The 21,678-nt window shown below is 40.2% G+C and overlaps 1 protein-coding gene across 2 annotated transcripts; it reads right to left on the minus strand.

Moving 5' to 3' along the window:
- Window positions 1-496: 496 nt before the first annotated feature.
- slc35f4 (solute carrier family 35 member F4) lies at window positions 497-19,047 on the minus strand. Of its 2 annotated transcripts, none has more exons than XM_042436795.1 (7): window positions 18,723-19,047; window positions 4,199-4,499; window positions 3,211-3,430; window positions 2,998-3,123; window positions 2,706-2,898; window positions 1,854-1,943; window positions 497-1,286 (listed from the first exon to the last, which is right to left on the minus strand). In XM_042436795.1, exons 1-7 carry the CDS (start codon window positions 19,045-19,047, stop codon window positions 1,045-1,047), a joined length of 1,497 nt encoding a protein of 498 aa, XP_042292729.1. In that variant the 3' UTR covers window positions 497-1,044. The 2 variants fall into 2 exon arrangements, with proteins under 2 accessions (XP_042292729.1, XP_042292730.1); XM_042436796.1 differs by lacking the exon at window positions 18,723-19,047 and adding an exon at window positions 9,213-9,914.
- Window positions 19,048-21,678: the final 2,631 nt, after the last annotated feature.

The raw sequence follows: 21,678 nt of genomic DNA on the forward strand, positions 1-21,678 counted from the left end.
AGGTCTAAAAAATACTATAAAGCCTATAAAATATGCTGAAAAACTAGAGTTAGTCTATGTAAAAACTATAATTTGTTTTAACACTCTGCTTGAAATGTTTTCAGTTCTTAAGAAACAGAATGATAATATAGTGATGTTGTAATTTTACTTTGGCTATTTTTGTCGACTAAACAATGTATATATGACACCTATTGCATGTGTGTCTATCCTGGAAGACAGATCCCTGTACTGTTGAGGTTTCCTTTCTTTTTTTTTCTTATGGACCATCTTTGCAGAGCTACAGTGTGTAGATGACAGGAAGTCAATCTAGTTTAATAGGAAGAACCTGTAAAGCTTTACCAACATCATCAGCATTGCTTGCATCCTTGTTGATGCTGATTTGGGCAACAGAGCAATGACTGAGAAATCTAAGGATGTTCCAATATTTTGATAAATAACTTAGGAATTAGCTGCATTCATGTGTGCATCAGTTAAACTGGTAACATACTGTGATAAATGTGGGTTTTAAGTCTTTTATTACAAAACCAAAAGAACCTGTACATTACGCATAGTATAATTATCATTCTTGTATATAATACTATTCAATAAGACTTGAAATTAATACTCTTATTGATACAACTCTAAATAAATATCATAAATACATATAAGGTTGAACCAAACTGGCCCTGCCAATATTTATATTCACAGAATACAGTCCACAGAGCAGGTCAGGGGAGGCCAGTCAGCTCTTGGTTTGGGTGCGTGCGAGGGACAGGACTGAGCATGGTAAGTATTTCAAGAAAGTAAATAACACTTTCCACCCTTTCAATCTGCAAAATCCATAAAAGTTCTCTATTTCCCTCCTGTAGTGAACTGATGGAGACAGTGTTGAGTCTCCATTAAAGGTCTGTGTTTAAAAGTTCAAGACAATCCTTCCTGTCTTCCTGATAGAGAGTCCATGTGGACCGGTCATCCCGCCTCACCTCCTGGGTTGGCAGTAGAGGAATATGAGCAGACAGGGCTTCAAGACTGGTTAACAGAGGCTTACATAGGAGTTCAGTATTGTCACGCCAAGGGAATGGAGACAGTGCCATTGGCTCGACTGCGGCTTCGAGTGTGGACACTGGACTCTGTGAGCTCCTCGCCATGTTCCTCGGACTTCTTGTCTGCTATGTTGGCCAGAAAGCGCAGGGTGACTGAGTCCCACTCCTCTGGCAGCAGCAGGAGCAAGAAGCCCAGGCAGATGATGCAGGTGGCTGCCAGGCGCACCACACTGAAGATCACCTCATGTTTCAAAACATCTACGGCTACAGGAACAAAGGAAGAGAGGAACAAAAGAGGGAGCCAGGCAGCAGGACAGGGAATGAGAGTGGGGTAGAAACAAAAACAAATTGAGATTAATTACAGAAAGTAAGATAAACCACAGGACACTGCAGCTGTAGGGGATGAGTGAAGCAAATGCGGCTTATAATCAGCACAAGCGATCCACTTTATCCTCTGTGTCTTTGAGGTCTGCAGCTCTGGGGCAGGTTGCTGTAACCCACTGACCTTCATACAGTCCATCATGGTTAAAGAAAAGAACTCGTCTGCAGGCATTTAGTGTCGCCTTGGCAACCTGATCCTCCCTCAGCGAGAGAATAGTTGCAGGGACTGTTGAGGCACATTGATGATTGGGTTTCCAGGACGAGAGAGGCAGACTTGCTGCGTAATCTGTTTGCCACAGTGGTCCTAAGTGCTGACCTCTCAATACAAAACCACAGTATGTGTGGCCATTTACTCGCATTTTCACAATCCTATTAATTTACACTGTAATCATCAAGAAATAATAATCAGTAAATGGCAGGCAATACTTGAACCACATAAAGAAACCCCACCTGCATTGCCCGGCACACTGAGCAGTGTTCCTATGGAGATGAGAATGGGGTACGTCAGCACCACACCAACATGAACCAGGATGTTGAACACTGTAAAAGGCATGAAAGAGGTTTAAAAGTACAAATGAATTAGAGCTGAAATTATTAGTTGATTAATTGACTAGGTGACCGACAAAAATTAATCAGCAACAAAAATAAATAAATCATTTTCTTCATCAAAAATGCCAAAATGTACCTGCTTCTCAAATGTTCGTTTTTTTTCAGGTTTTTAGGCATACTAGTGGAGCAGCTGTAGGAATGGCAACGTTGGTTGAATGGTCCCAATTGTCATGAAATTCAGTGGAAACATTCATGTCCCCCTCAGGATGAATTGGAATAACTTTGGTGGTGCTAATTAGCAAATGTTAGCATGCTAATACACTAAACTGAGATGTTGAACATGGTAAATGTTATACCTGCTATTCATCAGCATGTTAGCATTGTCTCTGTAAGCATGTTAGCCTGCTGACGTTAGTATTGAACTCAAAGCACCTCTGTGCCTAAGTACACAGCCTCACAGAGTCACTAGCATGGCTGTAGACTCTTGCTCTTGTTTTAATAGTCAACTAAATCAGTCTACTATATCTTTGGGTTTTAGACTGTTGGTCAGACAAAACAAGCAATTTAAACAAGTCATCTTGGGCTCTGGGAAATTGCGACAGGTGTTTCTCAGTGTTTTCTTGTGTTTTATAGACCAAAAAAATCCATTAATCAATAAAATAATTGGCAAATTGATCAATAGTTGAAATAACGAAATAGATGCAGCCGTAAAATGAATTCAAAAAATGGTGTAATCATGATCCTCGCTCTCACCCAGCCACAGTCCTGCCAGTCCACACATGTATCCCCAAGGCAGTGAGGAGAGTGAGCCCCAGTACTCCACCTTGGTGAAGTAGAGGATGAGGGGCACACATGAGATGAAAATGAGGTTGAAGAAGCCCATGGTGGAAAGGAAATGAGCCACTTCTCCAAGGTTGGCACTGCCCAGGAACATCTTGAACAGTACCTGCATGCCAAGGAGACAAAATTAAACTCCCAATTTACACAAGTGACCTAAATCCAAAGCAAATGCAATCACACGAGTCAAACTTTAATATGGTCTAACCTTATAAAGAGCCGATGTTGAGGCTGAGCCCACAGCTAATGCTACACCCACAAAGGAATCACCATGGAAACCGTCAGCATAAGCCATCATGACAATACCCGTGATGGCCATTATGGCTGCCACAATCTAAAACAAGAGATTAAGAGCCAACAGTTCCCAACAGAAGTAAGAAAAACTATGATCTGCATCATTTAGTAATGTTCTCATACAGACCCGAACACCCATGAACCGGTCCTTGAGGACAATCCAGGACAAGAGAAAGACAAAGGCCTTGTGGCAGCAGTAAAGGGCAGAGACATCAGTGGCGGTCAGCTTCTTCAAGGCCAAAAGGTACAGGTAGCTTGTCAGCGTCCACAGGATTGAGAAGGGTGCTGTCCTCTTGACAAAAAGCTTGAGCGTCATTCCATCCTCCCCAAAGAGCTTGCTACACTCCCTGTTAGAGAGAACAAACCATGGATGTCAAGTCAACCTGTTTTTTACTTGGAAAAATGTCTTGTAGCCTTGCCATCATGAGAACAATGCTCTAAAGATGGACATGTTGATTGCTTAGTTGTTTGGTTCCTCTTGGATGGTTTGAACTTTTTCTGATTGAGTGTAAAGAGCAGCATGGGCTCTCAGGGCCATTTGTAGGACTTTTACAGTAAATTTGTAACCTGATTGACAGAGTTAATATTAAGTCTTTTTCTACTTGAGCTACAGAGTTTAGAGTGGGGAGAACCTTGATCTAAGTGTGGTTCTCTTCTCTGATGTTCTGTCTGTCTTAATTTTTCCTAACATAAACACAACTACACAACCACATGAATGTCAATTTATTATTTTGTTTTTATTCCACCATGGTAAAATAAATATGGAAAAGATTTATATATCTTCTCACTGTTTTAGCCCTTCCTTGACATGTATTCATATTCTATTGGAAAAAGCTTGAAGGGTCCAATCCAATTGGTCAGATATTTTACTTTTCTTACAAAGCAACTTCACAGCAGTTGTAAATCTTGTTTTTGCTGACCTCCAGTGGTTAAATGTCTCACATTGCTCCTTGTACACCATGACCTCACTGTCGGGTGTGGTTAAAGGTGCAACAGACTTGAAATTTTCAACCAGAGAGGGCAATGAAACACCACTTTTCAGTTTGGTGTTTGGTTATGATACTATAGATCTTTCACCTTTTCTTGAAATCAAATATATTCAGTGGGAAAGCTACCTGAATTTCTGGATGGGCGTCTGCTTCTCCCTTGTGGTGACCACATGTCCCGAGTAGTAGATAGGGAAGAAGAGGATGTTCCAGTTGCTGCTGAACCAAGAGATAAAGAAAGGACAAGAGAACGACTGGAAGGTCAGCTTGACCACCTGAGTGGTACCCACCCAGGAGGAGGAGACACACAGCACCATCAGCAGACCACCCAGCACCTTCAGAGCTGTGTTGGTGCATGTCTGGTAGGACCGGCTCTCTCCGCTGGTCTCGCTGCCTGGTGTCTCTGCATGAGACTCTGAACCATCCTCTCCTGGTGGGAGACAAGAATAAGAAAGAAAATGCAAAGCTAATGAGAACAGAAAGCCATAAATGTAAAACTATTTGCCTCTAAAATTTTACTTTACTTAGATTTTAACTTCAAATGTCTTTTCTTTAAACATCTGATGTCCACACTTTACATACTTGCTGTGTATACACTACAATGTAGCCTATGATTTCCTGGCTAAGATCCATCAGATAAGCATTTATTGATCAATCGTCCTCAGTGTTCACTACCACAGCTGGTGTTTCTTGCTGTAAAGGCACTAATGCATAAGGTAAGGCTTTGTTAAAAATGTGTTGGGTTAGCATTGTGGCTGTGCATGTCATAAATAGCTTTGCCACCCCATGAAGTGGCACGCACTGTACACCCGTTGTATTCAGGTGCGCACAGAAACCTGATGCCTCGAAAGCAAGAGTAAACCTAACCACATGACATTCCACAAGAAAGTCATGTCAACCTTGGTGCTCATGGCAGCCTCTGTTTTGACTGTTTGCACAATCCTGCAATAGAAATGGTTCCTTTGGGATTTAATGGAACATGAAATGAGACTTTTATGGAGTAACTGGGTAAGATTATCACCAAACTAATTGTACTGTCACCAAAATTACACACATACAGTATAACTGACATAGATAGATAGACAGATGGACAGATAGATAGATAGATAGATAGATAGATAGATAGATAGATAGATAGATAGATAGATAGATAGATAGATAGATAGATTTAGAAAATCTGGCCCAGTGCCTTAATGGACTTCGGTAGTGAACGGCCTCTGAACCTTAACTGTGCTGTATAATATGAAAAGTGCTGTGTGTGTGTGAGCATTTCCGGAGAGAGCTTAGATCCGTTCTTTACCTTTCAACAGTGTGATCAATTTACACCAGGACAGGAATAAAAGATGACATGTGCTGGGTGTTTGCTGCCTGTGCACTCTTTGCTAGCTCAGCACGTGAAGCTCTGCCATTTCCACCATGGCTACAGCCACTAGCGCTTAAGTTGTACCAGTAGTATCTCCCTCTACAATAGCAAGGCATCTCATTATTGCATCTAATGGTGCATCTAAGGGACCTCAGCAGGAAGTCAAGCAATCAATGGGAGTAAGTAACCTCACTGACATGTCTAATTTAGATGGATTGCACTTACAGTTCAAGTAAATAACCCTTTCTTCTCTTCAAAAAACCTTTTTGGTGTAGTGAGATGCCACGTTGAACCATCTCATGAACAAACACATACAGACACATCTACTGTGTGTGTATCCACCCTGTTTACTGGACACAGAGAGGAGAAATGCTACCAAACTTTTCATCAAGTTAAATGGTTTCCCTAACAGGAGGGTCACTTTAATCCTTCAAGACAATTTCATGCAGAATTGAACTCAACAGTCCAGTCAAACATACTTTATAAGCTTAATGAATGCATGAGATCATTGCTGGCACCCAGTAAAAGTATTAAAGTTAAGTGTTGGCCATGTCTATTATACCCGAGTAAGAATGATGAATATAAAGTCACAGATTGGAGAGTCAAACACAAGTACTTGGCCCATGTGAGTATTATATATTACATTACTTGATTGGTGATACTGATGCATCAATGCATAAGTACCATTTTACTGCTGTAGCTTGAGCAGGAAGTATTTTTAACTTCTTTATATACAATTAGGTAGATTAGTCCATTTCTTGCCAACCTCTGGCCCCCTCCAAAGGGTCACAAGATAAATCTGAAGGGTTGTCAGATGATTAATGAGGTTGTAGAAATGAAAACAGCAAACTTCTGCCACAAACATTTATATTCATATCTTTGGACTTCTCTAAAAAATTTTTTTAAAAAATCTACTTTTGAGGGACCTCAAACACTTATTCTGAGAAGTTTAGAGGGAAAAGTCCGGTGGGGTTAGATGATTAATGAATGATGAGATGAAAGAGATGAAAGAAGTTCTGATACATAAATCTTGATGTAGATTTTTGGTGAAAAATTGGATCGTTTGAACAGTTTCTGAAATGAAACCATGTGCGATGTTTAGAGGGGAAATGTCTCTTTGGGGAACTGCTAACACCTCATAGGCATTTGAAGCAGACACTGCTTTCTTGTAACAATCCAAAAAGTTTGGAAACCACTGGTTTAATTATTAATATGTTGTATTTTAAGTGTGTCATATTTTTTAAAATGTAAAATCTTAATCTGAAAAGTGACCAATAACTATAACTAAAAAGTCAAATAGTAGTTGAGAAGAAGTATAAAGTAGAATAAAATGGAAATACTCAAGTAATGTACAAGCACCTCAAAACTGTACTTATTTAGAGTATTTATGTAAATATACTTTACTTTCCACCACTGTGTTAGTGTAGCACTGGCCTTGAGTCTGCCCACACTGCACAGCTTCAGTTCACACCTACAGTGTTTGAAACAAAAGCCAAAGATCCCTCAGACTATAAATGACAATAAAAACCTTTAGTGTCCTTAAAGTGTAAAAGTGACAATGACTCCCACCGATTAAGTCAAAGTTCTGTTTCAGTTCAGTAGAGTGCATTACAGACTGTGAATATCACCTCAAACATCTCTCAGATGAAAATCTCAGATAAAATCTTTCACCTTACATTATATCCCAGCTGGGAGTAGATCTATTCTAAGTAGTGAAAGCAAAATGTTCAACACGATACCGTTTCTTTTCTACAGGATCACCGAGGGATTTGGTTTAATTACATCCTGTCACAGCCAGGATTCTTAATCAACCTAATGAGCTGGGTGGTTGCTAGCTGGAAAACTGAGATCTTATATTTCTTTCAGAGAGAAGCACCTTTTTTTTTAAATTCATTTAAGGTAATTCATTTTCTTTCTTCATGTCTGCTTCTCTTCATCCACAGAGCAAGATGGTTCCTGTTTCATAGCACAGACAAAACCTTTTAGTTTTGGATATCGGCACTTCTGTCTGGAGGTAAAAGCCTCTACAGGCTGATCTAATGCCAAGATGCAGTAATATTATAACTCTACTATTCCCCTGCCTCAAAAAAGCAGCTCTTGTGGCCAAAATTGTATTCCCATAGCAGACATTGTTATTGCTGACAAACATTCTTGCTAAAAAAGTTGCAGACAAAAAAATAATCCCTGCTATAGACAGCATAACAGCACAGTATTGCACTAAAATACTTCAATGAAGCAGAAAAAGTACTATTTGAGGTCCATTTCAGTCATCTCAGAGTAACCAAAGATTAGTAGTCTTCAAGTATTTAGACTTCTTCATTGAGCACCAGCTGTCACAAATGATTTGGAGCATATTTATTTTCCTCTTAAATAAAGATGATCTGTTTTGGTAGGTAACATTCAGGATTACTGCTTAACTTTACAGTAGATTTTGGACTTAAAATGTCATTACATTAAAGAATAAATGCCTGAGAGTTTAAATGTAGACTTCCAACGAATACATCAAAATGTTTAGTTAGAAAATCAGCTCAAGAATCAGCTCAAGTATATGACTAAATTTGTGTCACCGCCACCAAACAACAATCCATAGTCATGATATGAAGAAGCTTTTTAAGGTTACATTTAGGCTATATAATATTATATTTAGCACTTAAGAACTGAATAGAAATGTTTATATTCATACAAGCAGTAGCTGACTCACTCACAATGGCTTAAAAAGGAATATTTCAAAGCGCTAGCATTGTGCCATTTCATTACAGAAATCACAGCGCTGCATAGCATCATTCACAACTGGCACCCATTAAAGGAGCTTATCCACTCTGTGTGACGCAGTATGCTGCTCAAACCTCACATTTCAATCCATCCTGTGTTTTATCCCCGCCACTGACGCTGCATGCCAGTGACATTGATGGATGGACCCCTGCTGAATCCAATACGAAGCTCACAGACCCGTCAGCAATGTTAGGCAGGCTTACTATAGGTCAAACAGCTTTAAGTCTTTATCTAAATTAGGTCAGAAGACGTGGCATGGTGATGATGATACTGATGAAAAGGTGATTAGCGGTATCTCACTTAAATCTCTGTTACAGACATAAAAGGTGGAGGGATTTAGATGAAGTTCAAGGTTCTTATAGATTAATATGTTGAAGAGTTGAGAGTAGAAATACCCAATCAGATGAGGGAAGGACAGGTGAACAGAATGAACAGATGTGGAAGCAGCTGACTTGGGCCTGTTTTTTCTCTGACATCAGTGCTGGGCCACACAGGGCAGCCAGAAACAACCAAGCATATGCTGCTGCTACTACACTTCCTGTCAACACATTTAGCTTCTCAACTCTGCCTGCAGGAATCTCTGAATGCAGTGCAGAATGATACAAATTAGTTTACATCATCCAGAGTTTAACTGTCACATAGTCCTGAGGAAAACTAGTCCGTTGCTGATTTTTCTGAGATCATATTTTTCTGATTTTACATGTTCAAAGTCAATGCAGCACACAGACCTAATTAGCACATACCTCCTACATATTATCTGTATTTCATATGAGTACCTGCACACTCTTTATGACACTTCAGTGCACATGATGCCTTATGGGAAATAATATGTTGTCACTTGTAAATGCTGGCAATAAAAATAAATGTACTGAATAGTTTCAAACAACCTATCGCTGTTAGTTTAGCGTTATAAAGGCCAATACATCAGTTCATGCAAAAACAGACATATAAAGTATAAAACATATAATATAAATGGCGTCTTGGCCCTCTCTGGTTCTTGTAGTTTACCTTCAGAGATGGGGCAGGTCAGGACCTGAGTGCTGTACGAGCTGAGAGGAGCCACTCGGGCTGAGTGCTTCTTCATCCTCCACTGGGTGCACAACACACTGTCCTTCCCTGGGAAGTGTGTGTATGTGTGTGTGTGTGTGTGTGTGTGTGTGTATATATGTGTGTGTGTGTGTCAGTATGTGTGCCTGGGCTGCTGCTGCTGCTGCTGCACGCTCAGCAGCTCCTCCTGCTAGCTCCGTGCATCCTGACTCCTCCGCTTCTTCTCCACGCTCTTGATTGCTCCCCTCCTCTTAGATCTCTGTCAACTCTTCTGTCTTCTTCCCAGCACTCCAGTTCTGACTCTCCGTTCCTCTCCAGCCCAGCGTTTTCGCTGTACTGGTGCTTACGCTTTGCTTCTCTCTCACTCTCTCACTCTCTCTCTCTCTCTCTCTCTCTCTTAGTCTCTCTCTGTCTGTCTGGATAGTGACACAGCTCAGTGGAGATAGCTCAGTGGAAGTGCAGTGAAGTGGAGACTTTACTGTTGCACTGTCATGCCGTGATCCAGCACTGCCACTGTCTCCAAGGGAGACTGAGCTTCAAGTGTGTGTGGCATGGCGCAATCACACCCCTCATCTCTTTCTATCCTCCCCCTCCTCTTTTCTCTCTGTCTCACTCGCTTTTCCCCTCCTCTTCTTTTGCTCCACAAATCAGCAGCTTTGTTTGGAAGGTAACCAAGCAGCCCTGGCTAATTATGCTGCATCAGCTGCTGCCCTCTCGTTTCCTCCTCCCTCTTACCTCCTACCTCTCCTCCCCTTTCTACCTGACCAGGCTTCTCACTCTATCCTTTCCCTGTCTCTCACTATATACTCTCATCCTCTGTCTTCCAATGACTCTCTCTCTTCTTGGCACATCTCCTGCTCTTCACTACTCCTTGAGAATCAGATTATTTGTAGAGCTCTCTCCTGTTGCCTTTACCACTGCAACATCAATCAGTTGAGCTGTGAAAAATACATAAATATCCCAAAGACATGACAGTCCTATGTATGTAGCGCTCTCAGTGTTTAGAGGAGAGATAAGGAGATCTCTGCCCACATGGTCCTCACATCGCTATTACACATCCACACTTCACTACTACAATATGCTTCTGACACTGTATTTCCATCTTCCACAGATGGCATATACAGTACAAGACAGTGATACAACGAATATTTAAAAAGATTAGTGTGAGGTTTACACCTCACACACTACATGTTCAACTTTTAAATCAATAATCCATCCCCTGGAACCTGGTTATCTGTTACTGACAGGGACTCACTTTTCTTGGTACAAAAACCAAGAAACACAGTCTATGATTGTTTCCCCCTGGTTTCATCATGTGCTTTGCCACAGGACATATCAATATATATATATATTTTGCACCAGAGATCTCCCCCTCACAGCAGAGGTACAAAGACGCATTTACTCAATACAAGTACTGTACTTCAGTAAAATTTAAGATGTTTGTACAAAACTGGACTATTTTCACTGTATGAGGTTTTATATCATTACTCTCATTACTTGTTTAAAAGCTGCATTGTTATAGTTTAAACTAGCCAACAGTAGTAGACCTATCAGCACCTGCAACATAACAATAAAGAACTGTGAAATAAATTAATAACTTGATACTTAGAAATGTGACATGCTTGTAGGAAGTCCTACATTCATTCATCCATAATAACATGGAAGTTACAGAGCTTCCATCCTAATCAACCATCACTGATTACCAAAACCCTAGTGTGACATTTTGGGAACTATGCTTATTTCTTTTCTTGCCAAGAATTAGATGAGAATATAAACACCGCTCTCACTTGTATCAATCCTCTCATCTAACTCTTGACAAGAACAAATATTGTGATGATGCTACTTGAATGAAATTTCAATACTTTTTCCATCACTTTTACAGCATACCCTCCCACCAGCAGCCAGTGTAGACATGAGAAGGGTCCGTCTGGCCCGTGTGATTCACCCTTGGGACTGTGGTCAGGACTTTCCGTCGAAAGGAAAGCCCTCTGGTCATTCTATCTCTAGCTGTGGTTTATCTTCCTGAAGTTTTAATGGACCTAAATATTGCTTGGGCCTTTATATCAGCGATGTATCAGTGTTCAGTGTATACAGTCAGACATACAAGGCTTTGTAGTCTGTAATATAATCTTAATATAACTTATGCTATGCTATGCTTATTCTTACACCACTGATGTTAATACAAGCCAACTGAAAAGACAATAGTGACCTCACAAAGAGAAACCAAGTAAACAAGCAGTACAGTAAGTGCAAAGTCCCTTTGTCTAAGTTAGTCAATTAAGAATATAGTTAGCTATAAATGAGCTGCGGGTCTATTTTATAGTCATATTTGCTCCAGGATCTCTCTCATTATATCAGTATCACCCTGAATTCTTCCCTTTTCATCTCTCTCTTCACTCTTATGGTCATCAGCCAAAGTTCTGGCACTGCAATAGAGAGCATTGCAGGTCAGAGTACTTCTCTGTGCATTCTTCAGGCTGAGAGAGAAGAGAAAACACAGTTATTGTTTGGCTGGTTGTTAAAATGGAAAAAATGCAGGGCCATGTTCCAATAATACCATGATGATTTATTTGTTTAGCATGCAGAATTCAATACTGGGGACACACTCTGTTGTCATTTTTTAGGACATTGCCACGGTGCAAGCACACTTATTTCCCATGGTCACTCAATGTGACTGAATGAGCGCAGCACTAATGCAAATGCATAAAATAATGTCATGAGAATGAGCCTTGTTTAAAGTGTTTGTTCATTAAGTGTGTGATGCAAGCTTGGCATGAAACTAATGTTTGGTCAGGTGTAAGTAGGGGATGAGCTGGGGGTATGGATCCCTTGAGACTAGGAGGGTTAAACTTAAAAATAGCCCTGCTGATGAGTGGAGCCAAAAGCTAGACAGGGAGGGGACAGAAAAACAATGCAGTCAGCAGAGCCCAGGATGCTAATCACTATCAGATTAAGAGAAATACCTTGAGCAAAGGCACCACAGGAGGCCTCAGTTCAATTTCAAATATTGGACCAAGCACTGAAAGTTTGCAGGAGATTGTTTCTCTCTTTTTATACTAGTTTAAGTTTACTTGCATGCATTGTTTGGTTTCTTTCACATCAGTATTCATCACTCAGTTTTCTGTTTTGCAGCCCAACACCATGACATCCAACACAAAGAACTGTGCACCTCCCAGTATAACATTAAAATTCAACAGCACCAGAAACTACAGCCTCCATCAACAGCTCTCCAACAAAAGTTTAAACAAAAACTGCCCATTATAACCCTCTATAACCTAGCTAGGTGACCAATTAAACTGGCAACCAAGTGTACATCAGACAATCATGCTGTTGCATCACAGATCAAAGCACAAAATAGTAAAGTGTCCCCCCTCTTTACCTCCATAGCAACAGCTGTTCTCCCGTGCACTGACGCACTAAACCCATTCAGGCTCTTTTGTCATTTAGATTTGCCAATACTCCTCAGTTATATGGTGCCTGGTTCTTTGTGTTTAGCGCCTCTCTGTCACTCATCAAATCTCGACAAGGACCAGGAGCAAAGAAGAGGGATGAGGGATGAGAGAAAGGCGTATGAATGATACCTGCAGCTAATTTTAGCTGTAAAAGGGACTAGATAGCCACTGAGTGAAGTGCTGACTGTCAGATGTGTCTCTGCTCACTTGACCTCATGTCATCAAAGGAGTTGGAACAATGGAAGATGGGGACACCTAGTGGTGAATAGGATGGACTGCATTACAGTAGCATGGACACGGACATAGGCACAGATTTCCCTTTAAAAAGAAAAAGACCCTTTAGGGGTCAATTCACTCAAATTCAAAAGAAAACATTTCTCATTTATTCCTTTGGTGTTTTGCCATGTAGGCACCATTTTCTAGCAAGACATCTGCTGCTCTTTGGCCATCACCACAAAACAATAGAAGCAAATGGAATTTTATTTGTGGTACTCAAAGTCAAAACATGTAAAAACAGCAATGAATCAGGAATATTGTTCCAGTTTCTAAGGATAAAATCACAGACGTCACTCTAGACAGTTTTCATGGGGTCTGTTTCTTCTGTAGAAAGTGGTTCTGTCCACAGTGTGGCCTGAGGATCATCCTCAGTGATTGGGACATCACTGGAAAGACCATGGCCAGATTTACCTGTTAGGGGGCCCAGGGCAAAAATTTGCTGTTGGGCCCTTATTGTACAACAGAGTATAAATGGCAGCATCATTTATATAAGTGAGGTGACAATGTGGATCTGTTGCTTTTGACATGTGAAGCATTTTTGATACATAAATTAAAAACGCTATTGGCCCATGCACTGAGTGAAGAGCTGGACTTGAGGTGTTTCCTTACAAGCTAATTTACAGCCATTATTTATCTTTGATGATATTATAATAATATAATGACTTGATGACAGAATCATGTAACTATCCTATAGGAAGCTTTATGTGTTGTTTGAAAATGTATAAAAAGTTGTTTTCAACCCATTATTCCGTTGGCCCTGATGAAGGCGTAAGATGAAATGAAATGCTTTGATTCAGCATTGAATAAAGTCTAGAGTCTGTGTGTAGTCCTCCTCCTTCAAGCTTTACTATTTACTCCTATGCTGAAGTACTACCTGGCCTTACCTGTGTCCAAAAAAAAAAAAGTTTTAAATCTAGATTTTGATACATAATAATGCAAGACCTATCTTAGTTTATACTGTGATTTAGAGGTCAAAATTCTTTAACACATTTGCAATTAATCAAAAAAACAAAAACTATTGACACAAAGTCAACCTGGGGCTTTTCAAGCTCTTTCGTTTCTTGTGTACCAGTGCAGTTGCCCACTTTGCCCAGTTGGTAATCCAGCATCAAAAAAGACAAGTTGTTACTGAGTTCTTCAAGTGCCATTTTTAATATATTTGAGCACTATAACTTAAATTCCTGTCACCCCCATTTGATTTAGGGAGGCAGGAGAAATCTGAGGGACACACATATCAAAGTCTGAGTAAGTGAAAAAAAATTATTCGTATTGATTTGGATTAAATGACCCTTCAACTTAGCCCAGATATGTAGAGGATTATAAGTACTTTTTATGGGGGAATGGCAGTTGAACAAGTTCAAAATGACCATTTTTCATGGGTACTAAATTGAAACAATTATATTTTCGATGCTCTGTCTTGTCTTGACCTGCAAGACACAATGAGTTGAGGTGTAAAAATGTTTGATTTACACATGGAGGTAGTGATTATAGATAAAGTAATAAGTAGTGACATTTACTGTCTGGCATTTTACTGGTGGCTATGGAAGGTCAGTTTATTGTTGATGTTGCATTTACAGACCACATGAGGGCACTGCTAGGCAGCTGACAAGACAGTTGCTGCTGATCAGTGTCCAGTATAATGGAAAAACCATTACAAACCTTACACATGTTGTGCTGTTATATTATGTAACATTACTTTTGGATTACAGAAGTTTCCTCACAGGAAAAATCCCTCAACCGTGAGACAAATTGCTGGGGCCAGCCAAAATATTTAGTCATCTGACACACAGTACTACAAAATGTGGCCAACAGCACAGTGGCACGAGTACAAGTCAGCAGTTCTGTAACTCCTGTGAAGAAATATTGCACCCATTAGACTACATGGAGAGTGTTTTTGCCGATTCCCAGGAGAATGTAGCACTCCAGGAGTCATTCAGGCAAAGCTCATATCCCATTAGATGCTAGGCTAGTTAAAAATAGCTCCGAGTGAGCAGGCATGGGAACCGGACAGTCCAAAATAAGTACAGCCACATACTGAATGTTCTGAGGAAGGAAGTGAAATTTCACCTGGTGTTAACACTGGCTATGAGTGGTGAATTACTAATAAGTACAAGAATGAATTAAAAGGCATGTCTATATTCTTTGTATATCTCTCCATACTTTCTCTGTGGATTGAAGTGCACACAACAAACTGCATGGTTATAAATGTTTGCCTTTATTGCCCTTCCTTCATAATTTTCCTCTGAGTGCCTGTGTCTGATGTTGTCTTGCTGTGATGCCAGCGGTGAACACCACAGGCACAACTCTGAGTGGAACTGCCACTACAAGTACCTGTCATTTCTCCTACACCATATCTATTTACCCAGCGGGGACAGTGCCAGCACAAGAGACTTGCCCTTTTCTAAATTAGCTATTCAAAGCAAGATACCCAACATCATCGTAATGGTTTTCTGGGAGATGCTGAGGAAGCATTTAGTGCACACTATTGTTGTCTGCTCCTGCAGAAGCCAAGTGGTTAGAATGTGCTGTCCATTCTTCTTCTGATTTAAAGTCAATTTCATTTCAATTTTTTTTCCCTTGTGCACATTTTTGTATCTACCTAAAGTGGTGCAACAGGAAAAAGACCATTATATCATAACCATACTGTATGTATGTATTACAGCCTAAACCTTGTCACCAAATGTAGTCCACAATCCCCCTCAGAGGCATTTTCTAATTCTACACAGATGGCAAATGGCAATAACAAACTGGCAACACGATCTTACTAAATATATCATTACCCCATAGGCTTGGCAGGATGAGCCCAGTGTTCTATTTACGTGCTCCTTTGTCCTACACTTTATGGAAAATGATACTCGCCAGCTTGAGGGACATGTGACTCCCAACTCAAAGTTTACAATTGTGTGAACAAAACTGAGTAAATGAATGTGACAGTTTCAGGAATCAAGGAAGTGACTTTTCACATTCCTGTTCCCAAGAATTAGCAAAGTTCATTTAATTTGACAGGAAGTCTTGTGTGTACATAAGCAATTTAGTCAGACTCCTTCTCTCTGACAGCACCAGCAACAGCATATTTAATAGCTGTGCGAGCAGGAAAAACTGTGACATGTGCGCTGCCCTGAGCAATACCTTCTGTTGACTGTGGCATGCACAAAAATTAGTTGATGGATAGACACAGAACGAGAGACACAGAGTTGTATAGATGGCATATTTCATCAGAAAAATGGGAAATGTCTCTCAAATCAAATAACCTCTCAGCTCACAGGTACACTGGCTTTTATAGGCTTTTACAATCCACACCTGCTCCTTATAGCTGAAATTACAGCACAGATGACATCCCATCTTTCATTTTCCTCTGCTACAATATACAGCAGGCAATGAGATGGGAGAGAGACAGGCCTGTGGATTGGCAAGAAGATGAATATGTTGATAGTCACATACAACATCTTGCCATTCAAGTGTCACTAAAAGAATGAGATATTTAAGCCAGATTTACTATGTCCATATGCCTGCTGAAATTATTTGTTCAATCCCAATTTGTGGCTATTGTTAACAGGCTTCTATATTTCACCTAATAAGCTAAAATGAAGGCACAAGATGATACTAGAACCCTTAATTTGCCTGATTATCACTTTTGGTATCAAAGACAAAGATCCTGTATTGGATACACTCTGCGAGAGATTCAATACTGATGTTGTTTCAAAGGTCCTGGAATTGTTAAAGTTTTTCAATCTGTTTTCAATTTGAAGTTTTGGGTGCTCTTCGTTAATCAGGTATTCTTTCTACAGATTAATCTGGACTAGTAGATATATTCTCAAATGAAAGTGTGTGATTGCATTCACGGTTAATCTACTGCAACTGACACCTCTGATAAACAGGAGGCAGTTAATGAGACAGGCTCATTTCCTTTTGCTCAGCTTCTATCTAAAAATCCATTGCGGTGATCTCAGCTCATCCCAAAGAGAGCATTCGAAAAAGCCTCAGTTGGAATTGTCCTTGATTGAATAATCTGCACAGTCACATTTCCTTTGAGATTTAAAACTGGATTGTTACTCAGCCGTAATAATGCGTAGTGCCAGCTTTCAGTAGTAGATTTGGGTGGGAACACCATAACTTTGAGAGTACATCGTCTTCTAGACATGTAAGTCATGAATTTGCAGTTGAGCTTTTATGTAACAGCCGGAGGGAGACATTGGGGAGCTTGCGTGACAAGTCGAATTCATTTGGGAGGAAGTGTATCACCATCTGAATCACAAGAGGCTTACAGATAGATGACCGGTTACCTTTAGGGAGAGAAAAGCTCCTTCTCATCACTCTTTAGTAAAGAGTGATGATACAATACAGCGAGCAGGCCAATTATGTAACAGAGGAATGAGACTCTGAGAGCACAACAGGCCTTGTGAAAAAGCTCTGCACATCTTGTTTTAATACCTTAAAGCTATTTGTAAAACCACTGATTGGCTGTTCGCAGAGGATTGCAATGGTTGTTCTTTTCTCCTGTTATAACCCCATTGGCACTTTAAAAATCATCACTGAACAAAGTGTATCATCAGCTCTCTCTCCTCCAATCCCAGTCATTGTCTCTGTGTCAAAATTCAGAGGATTGCTCCACCAATCAAAAGCCACATTGACAAAATAATAAAAATTATAGAGAAACTTAATGTGTTGAAGTACTGCCATAGCTCAAGTATGTCTGGAGATAACTGCCGATCGTCACATGCATCACATAAAGAGAGCTGCAGCCTGCTGTATTTGTCAATTGGATTTTTTTTAAATTAAACTTTAAACAAGGTAATGTGAGGCTGCCATGTAATTGATTATCTGCAGACTTCACCAACATGAGTAGGCTATTTGATCTGGTAAACATCAGGCTACAGTTGAGATTAGGGTTGGGCAATATATCAATATTATATCGATATTGTGATATGAAACTAGATATCGTATTCGATTTTGGATATTGTAATATCGTAATATGGCGTGAGTGTTGTCTTTTCCTGGTTTTAAAGGCTGCATTACAGTAAAGTGATGTAATTTTCTGAACTTACCAGGCTGTTCTAGCTGTTCTATTATTTGCCTTTATCCACTTGGTAATTATATCCAAATGACTGATGATCATTTATCAGAAATCTCATTGTGTAAATATTTTGCGAAAGCACCAATAGTCATCCCTACAATGTTATCGCAATATCGATATTGAGGTATTTGCTCAAAAGTATCGTGATATTTGATTTTGTCCACATCGCCCAGCCCTTGTCGAGACATTCGACTTTGAAATTGAATGTGAGAATGGCACCATCATTTGTGCAGGACACTTGCTTGAGTGTTTTGTTTTTGCATTTCTTCGCTCTCTCTCTCTCTCTCTCTCTCTCTCTCATATTGTGTCTCAGAGATGGATGGACCGGCGCATCCACCCTGCCTCCAGCTGATAGTGGCAGTGATTGACATCATTCTGCTCCATAATAGCCATAATTAAAACCCAGTTAGCTGAGTTTGCAATAGCGGATTTCGCAATGGCCTAATTAAAATTAAAAACTAATTTGCAAGAGAAGAAGATTTGTGTTTCTTCCACAAACCACTGCAACCGCATTAACAATATTAATGGGGTTTTTTTTCTGCATCAGTAGGCTATAAAATTCCCTGATAGGCTACACGTGTTTTTCATCATCTATTTACATAAAACTGAATTTCTTTCATTCACTGGTGATCCTATCACTCTACTTTGTTTTTGCATCTTCTCACTTACTTCTATGACTGGAGTATCCCGGGTTGTAGCCGTAGTAGCCGGTGATCCTCAGAATCCGGTCCTCTATGTCGTGCACCCCGTTGGCTGTCACTTTGGGGCTGCCGGTGTCCATGAAGACAGCGGTCGGCGTCGCCTTGCCCGGCAGATGTGAGTTATTGAGGGGCTGCAGCGGGATGTAAGGCTGGTCTCCACTCTCCAAAACACTCTCGGTGCTTATCATTGTAGGTCCGAGCGGACAGAGATCAGAAGAGAGACGGGATGGACCCTGATCACCATGGGCTGCATCAACAATCAAGCAGCAAGAGGCGGACATCCAAATCCACATTCACATTCCTCCAGTGATGCTCCTGGACGCAGAGCAAGGGTATCAAACTCCAGGAGGCTGGCGGACATGAAACACTAGGGGGCGTGTCACTACTACCACATGCTTTGAATTCAATTAAATAAAGAAGGAAAAAAAAACTTGGCCGTAGTCAGCAGTGGGGAGCAGAAGAGCCAACAATAATTAACAGCAGCTACGAAAACAAATTCATCAAAATCACCATCAATGCCACAAATAAAAGAGTCTCTATGGCCTTTTCTCACTATGCATGGCAGGCTATCTCTATTATTTTCATAAAGTGCCTCTGTGGTTCTCATTAATTCTTTGTAAGTGTATTTTTAATCTTTTTAATGTGCCTCTATGACTTTCCCTATAATAATGTAATGACTCAGGCAATCCTTTGACTTTAATGTTACCTCTGGCATCACCGATGTTCCTGTAATATCCGGTCTGGGACTTGAATTTGGTGTTTGAGGAGTTGCTTTTGAAAATGAGCCCTATTGATCTCTCGAGGCTATTTTTTGATTTTCAGCATCAATCAATGACAGGCATGCTATTCAGTCTAAAATAACCATATGTGTCTACAGCTGTTTTTAGAATAGAAAACTATAATAGAAGACAAACTCAATCTAACAGATTGCATAAATGTTAGCCTCTCATTTAAACCCAAACGAAAATAGATTAAAAAGATCACAAAAAGTTTATTTTAAGGATATTATTTTCAGCATCCATTCACTGTTCCCTCTTGGTTTATTTGTGCCTTTTCTGCTGCATCATCCTGCTGGACCTCTCGGTGATGTGATGTCTCCATTTGTTGTTCACAATAAAATATGCATGTGCTTTTTTGAGAAACAAGTGTGGTACAGGTTTGTCTCACACACTGTGACAAACCTGTAAACCAAACCTGGTTCACAGTTATCGACTACGCTTGAATGTGGGCCACAAGTGTTATTTTTATTTTCAGCACTTGTTTGAAGTGTTTTCCTGTAAGTATAACAGCTCACAGATTATAAAGTTTGTGCACATTACTGTATGCCATGCTAAATAAAGTTCTTTTTTTCTTATTATTTTCAAGCACTCATTATAACATGAATTGTATTCTAAGGTAAACCCCCAGAACAATCTCTTTTCCTCAGCTGGCCACAGGTTTTCAGGCTGGCTCCTCACAACTGGATCCCCCAGCTTGCAGACACTGCGCAAAGAAAAAAAAAAAATCTGAAAACTGGGCTCCAAATCCAATAACACAAGATGCAGTATTTAAGTGTCTTTCGGTTACGCCTCTCTCCAAGTCCTCCACTCTCTGTGTGAAATTGATTCCCAGTGTGTGGAGAATTTGCGCCCCTGTTGGCATTGTTGTGCAGACACATGTTTGGGTTTATGATGCCCTTGGACGCCAGAAGTGCTTCCTCCCCCTCTCTTACTTACTAAACCAATCTCCACCTCATGTTCTTTTGTTTCAGTTTGTTTGTGCTCCAAAAGCACTTATCTCACACATTCAGTTTAGGGACAGCTTTGTGGCTGCAACAATGATATGCCAATGCCCAGAAAGTTTCTCCACGCCTTTTGAAAATTGCTAATTTATTATTGGACACTTTCTTACAAGTCTTTGCAGCTGCAGTCCAAAAAAAGTTTTCTTCAATCACCTACTTTTGTCGTGGCGCTTTACAATTCTGTATAGTTTATGCAATACAAAATGTAAACAACTAAATTAGAAGATTATGCGTCGGTTGTTCTCTTCAAAGTCCAAGGTGCTTGTTTAAGTTATTATTGTCTATCAGCAACTAATGTATTAAAAAAGAATTCAGTTCAAAGGGGGAAATTGCTCTCTGACAGCAACGGGCTCATTAAAAGCCTTTGCAGTCATAACCTACATTAAGAAAACCCTTTATGCATGAGCAGTGACAGTGCAAGTTCTGCCTTTTTAGAATTTTAATAGTGTGAGAACGTGCGATTGTCAAGTGATCTCTAAAGAAATCATACAATCCTCGGAGCCATATCTTAAAAGCTATCATTAAATCCTGACATCTTCTTTAATATCATCTCTAATTGTCCCCCAGCAATGAGGATGGATTGAGGCTGACTTCAATCTCAACATGATTAGCATTCAGAGCATCCCAAGACACGAATCCTGTGCATGATGAACATTGTCTTACCTTCCTCTCCTCTCACCTCTAGTATTTCAAGAGAATAAATCAAAGGAGCTGAGCTTGAAACACCGCAATGTGGCTCATTTGAACTCTAAACATTTCCCTTTACTGTACCTGTTTTAGTGTAACAAGATTTTTTGCTTCTTCAATTCTGTGCAGCTTGTGTGTGCAAATAGTGTGGCTTCTATTTTTAGATCCTGGTCCTGATTTTTATGCTGGGAGTTGTGTTTTTTGACCACAACTCACTGTAATAGCTCATTGACTCTTTTCCTCAGCGCTTGCGGTAGGCATTCAACCATAAAACACAATCCTTTGCCTAAGTGGAATAAAAAGACTGAGGAGACAATATGTCCCATGTGACTTCATCGCAGGCCAACCCTCACGCACCAGCACCCCCCACGGAGGCTCAGCAAGTCACCTTAGAGATCAGTGACCGACTCCCCAGCCACCTGCTGTATAAATATTCAATGTGCACTAAAGATAACCT

The sequence above is a fragment of the Thunnus maccoyii genome, chromosome 16, assembly GCF_910596095.1.
Source record: "Thunnus maccoyii chromosome 16, fThuMac1.1, whole genome shotgun sequence".
In the NCBI taxonomy this organism is placed as follows: domain Eukaryota; kingdom Metazoa; phylum Chordata; class Actinopteri; order Scombriformes; family Scombridae; genus Thunnus; species Thunnus maccoyii.

Bases quoted from the DNA above. Each gene is read 5' to 3' on its own strand.
- slc35f4 (XM_042436795.1), bottom strand. From the start codon at position 19,047: ATGTGGATTTGGATGTCCGCCTCTTGCTGCTTGATTGTTGATGCAGCC. The intron at 4,500-18,722 runs GTAAGTGAGAAG...GTCTCCCACCAG, and splicing joins GGGATACTCCAGTCATAGAA to GAGAGGATGGTTCAGAGTCT. The intron at 3,124-3,210 runs GTCTGTATGAGA...CTCTTGTTTTAG, and splicing joins ACCGGTTCATGGGTGTTCGG to ATTGTGGCAGCCATAATGGC.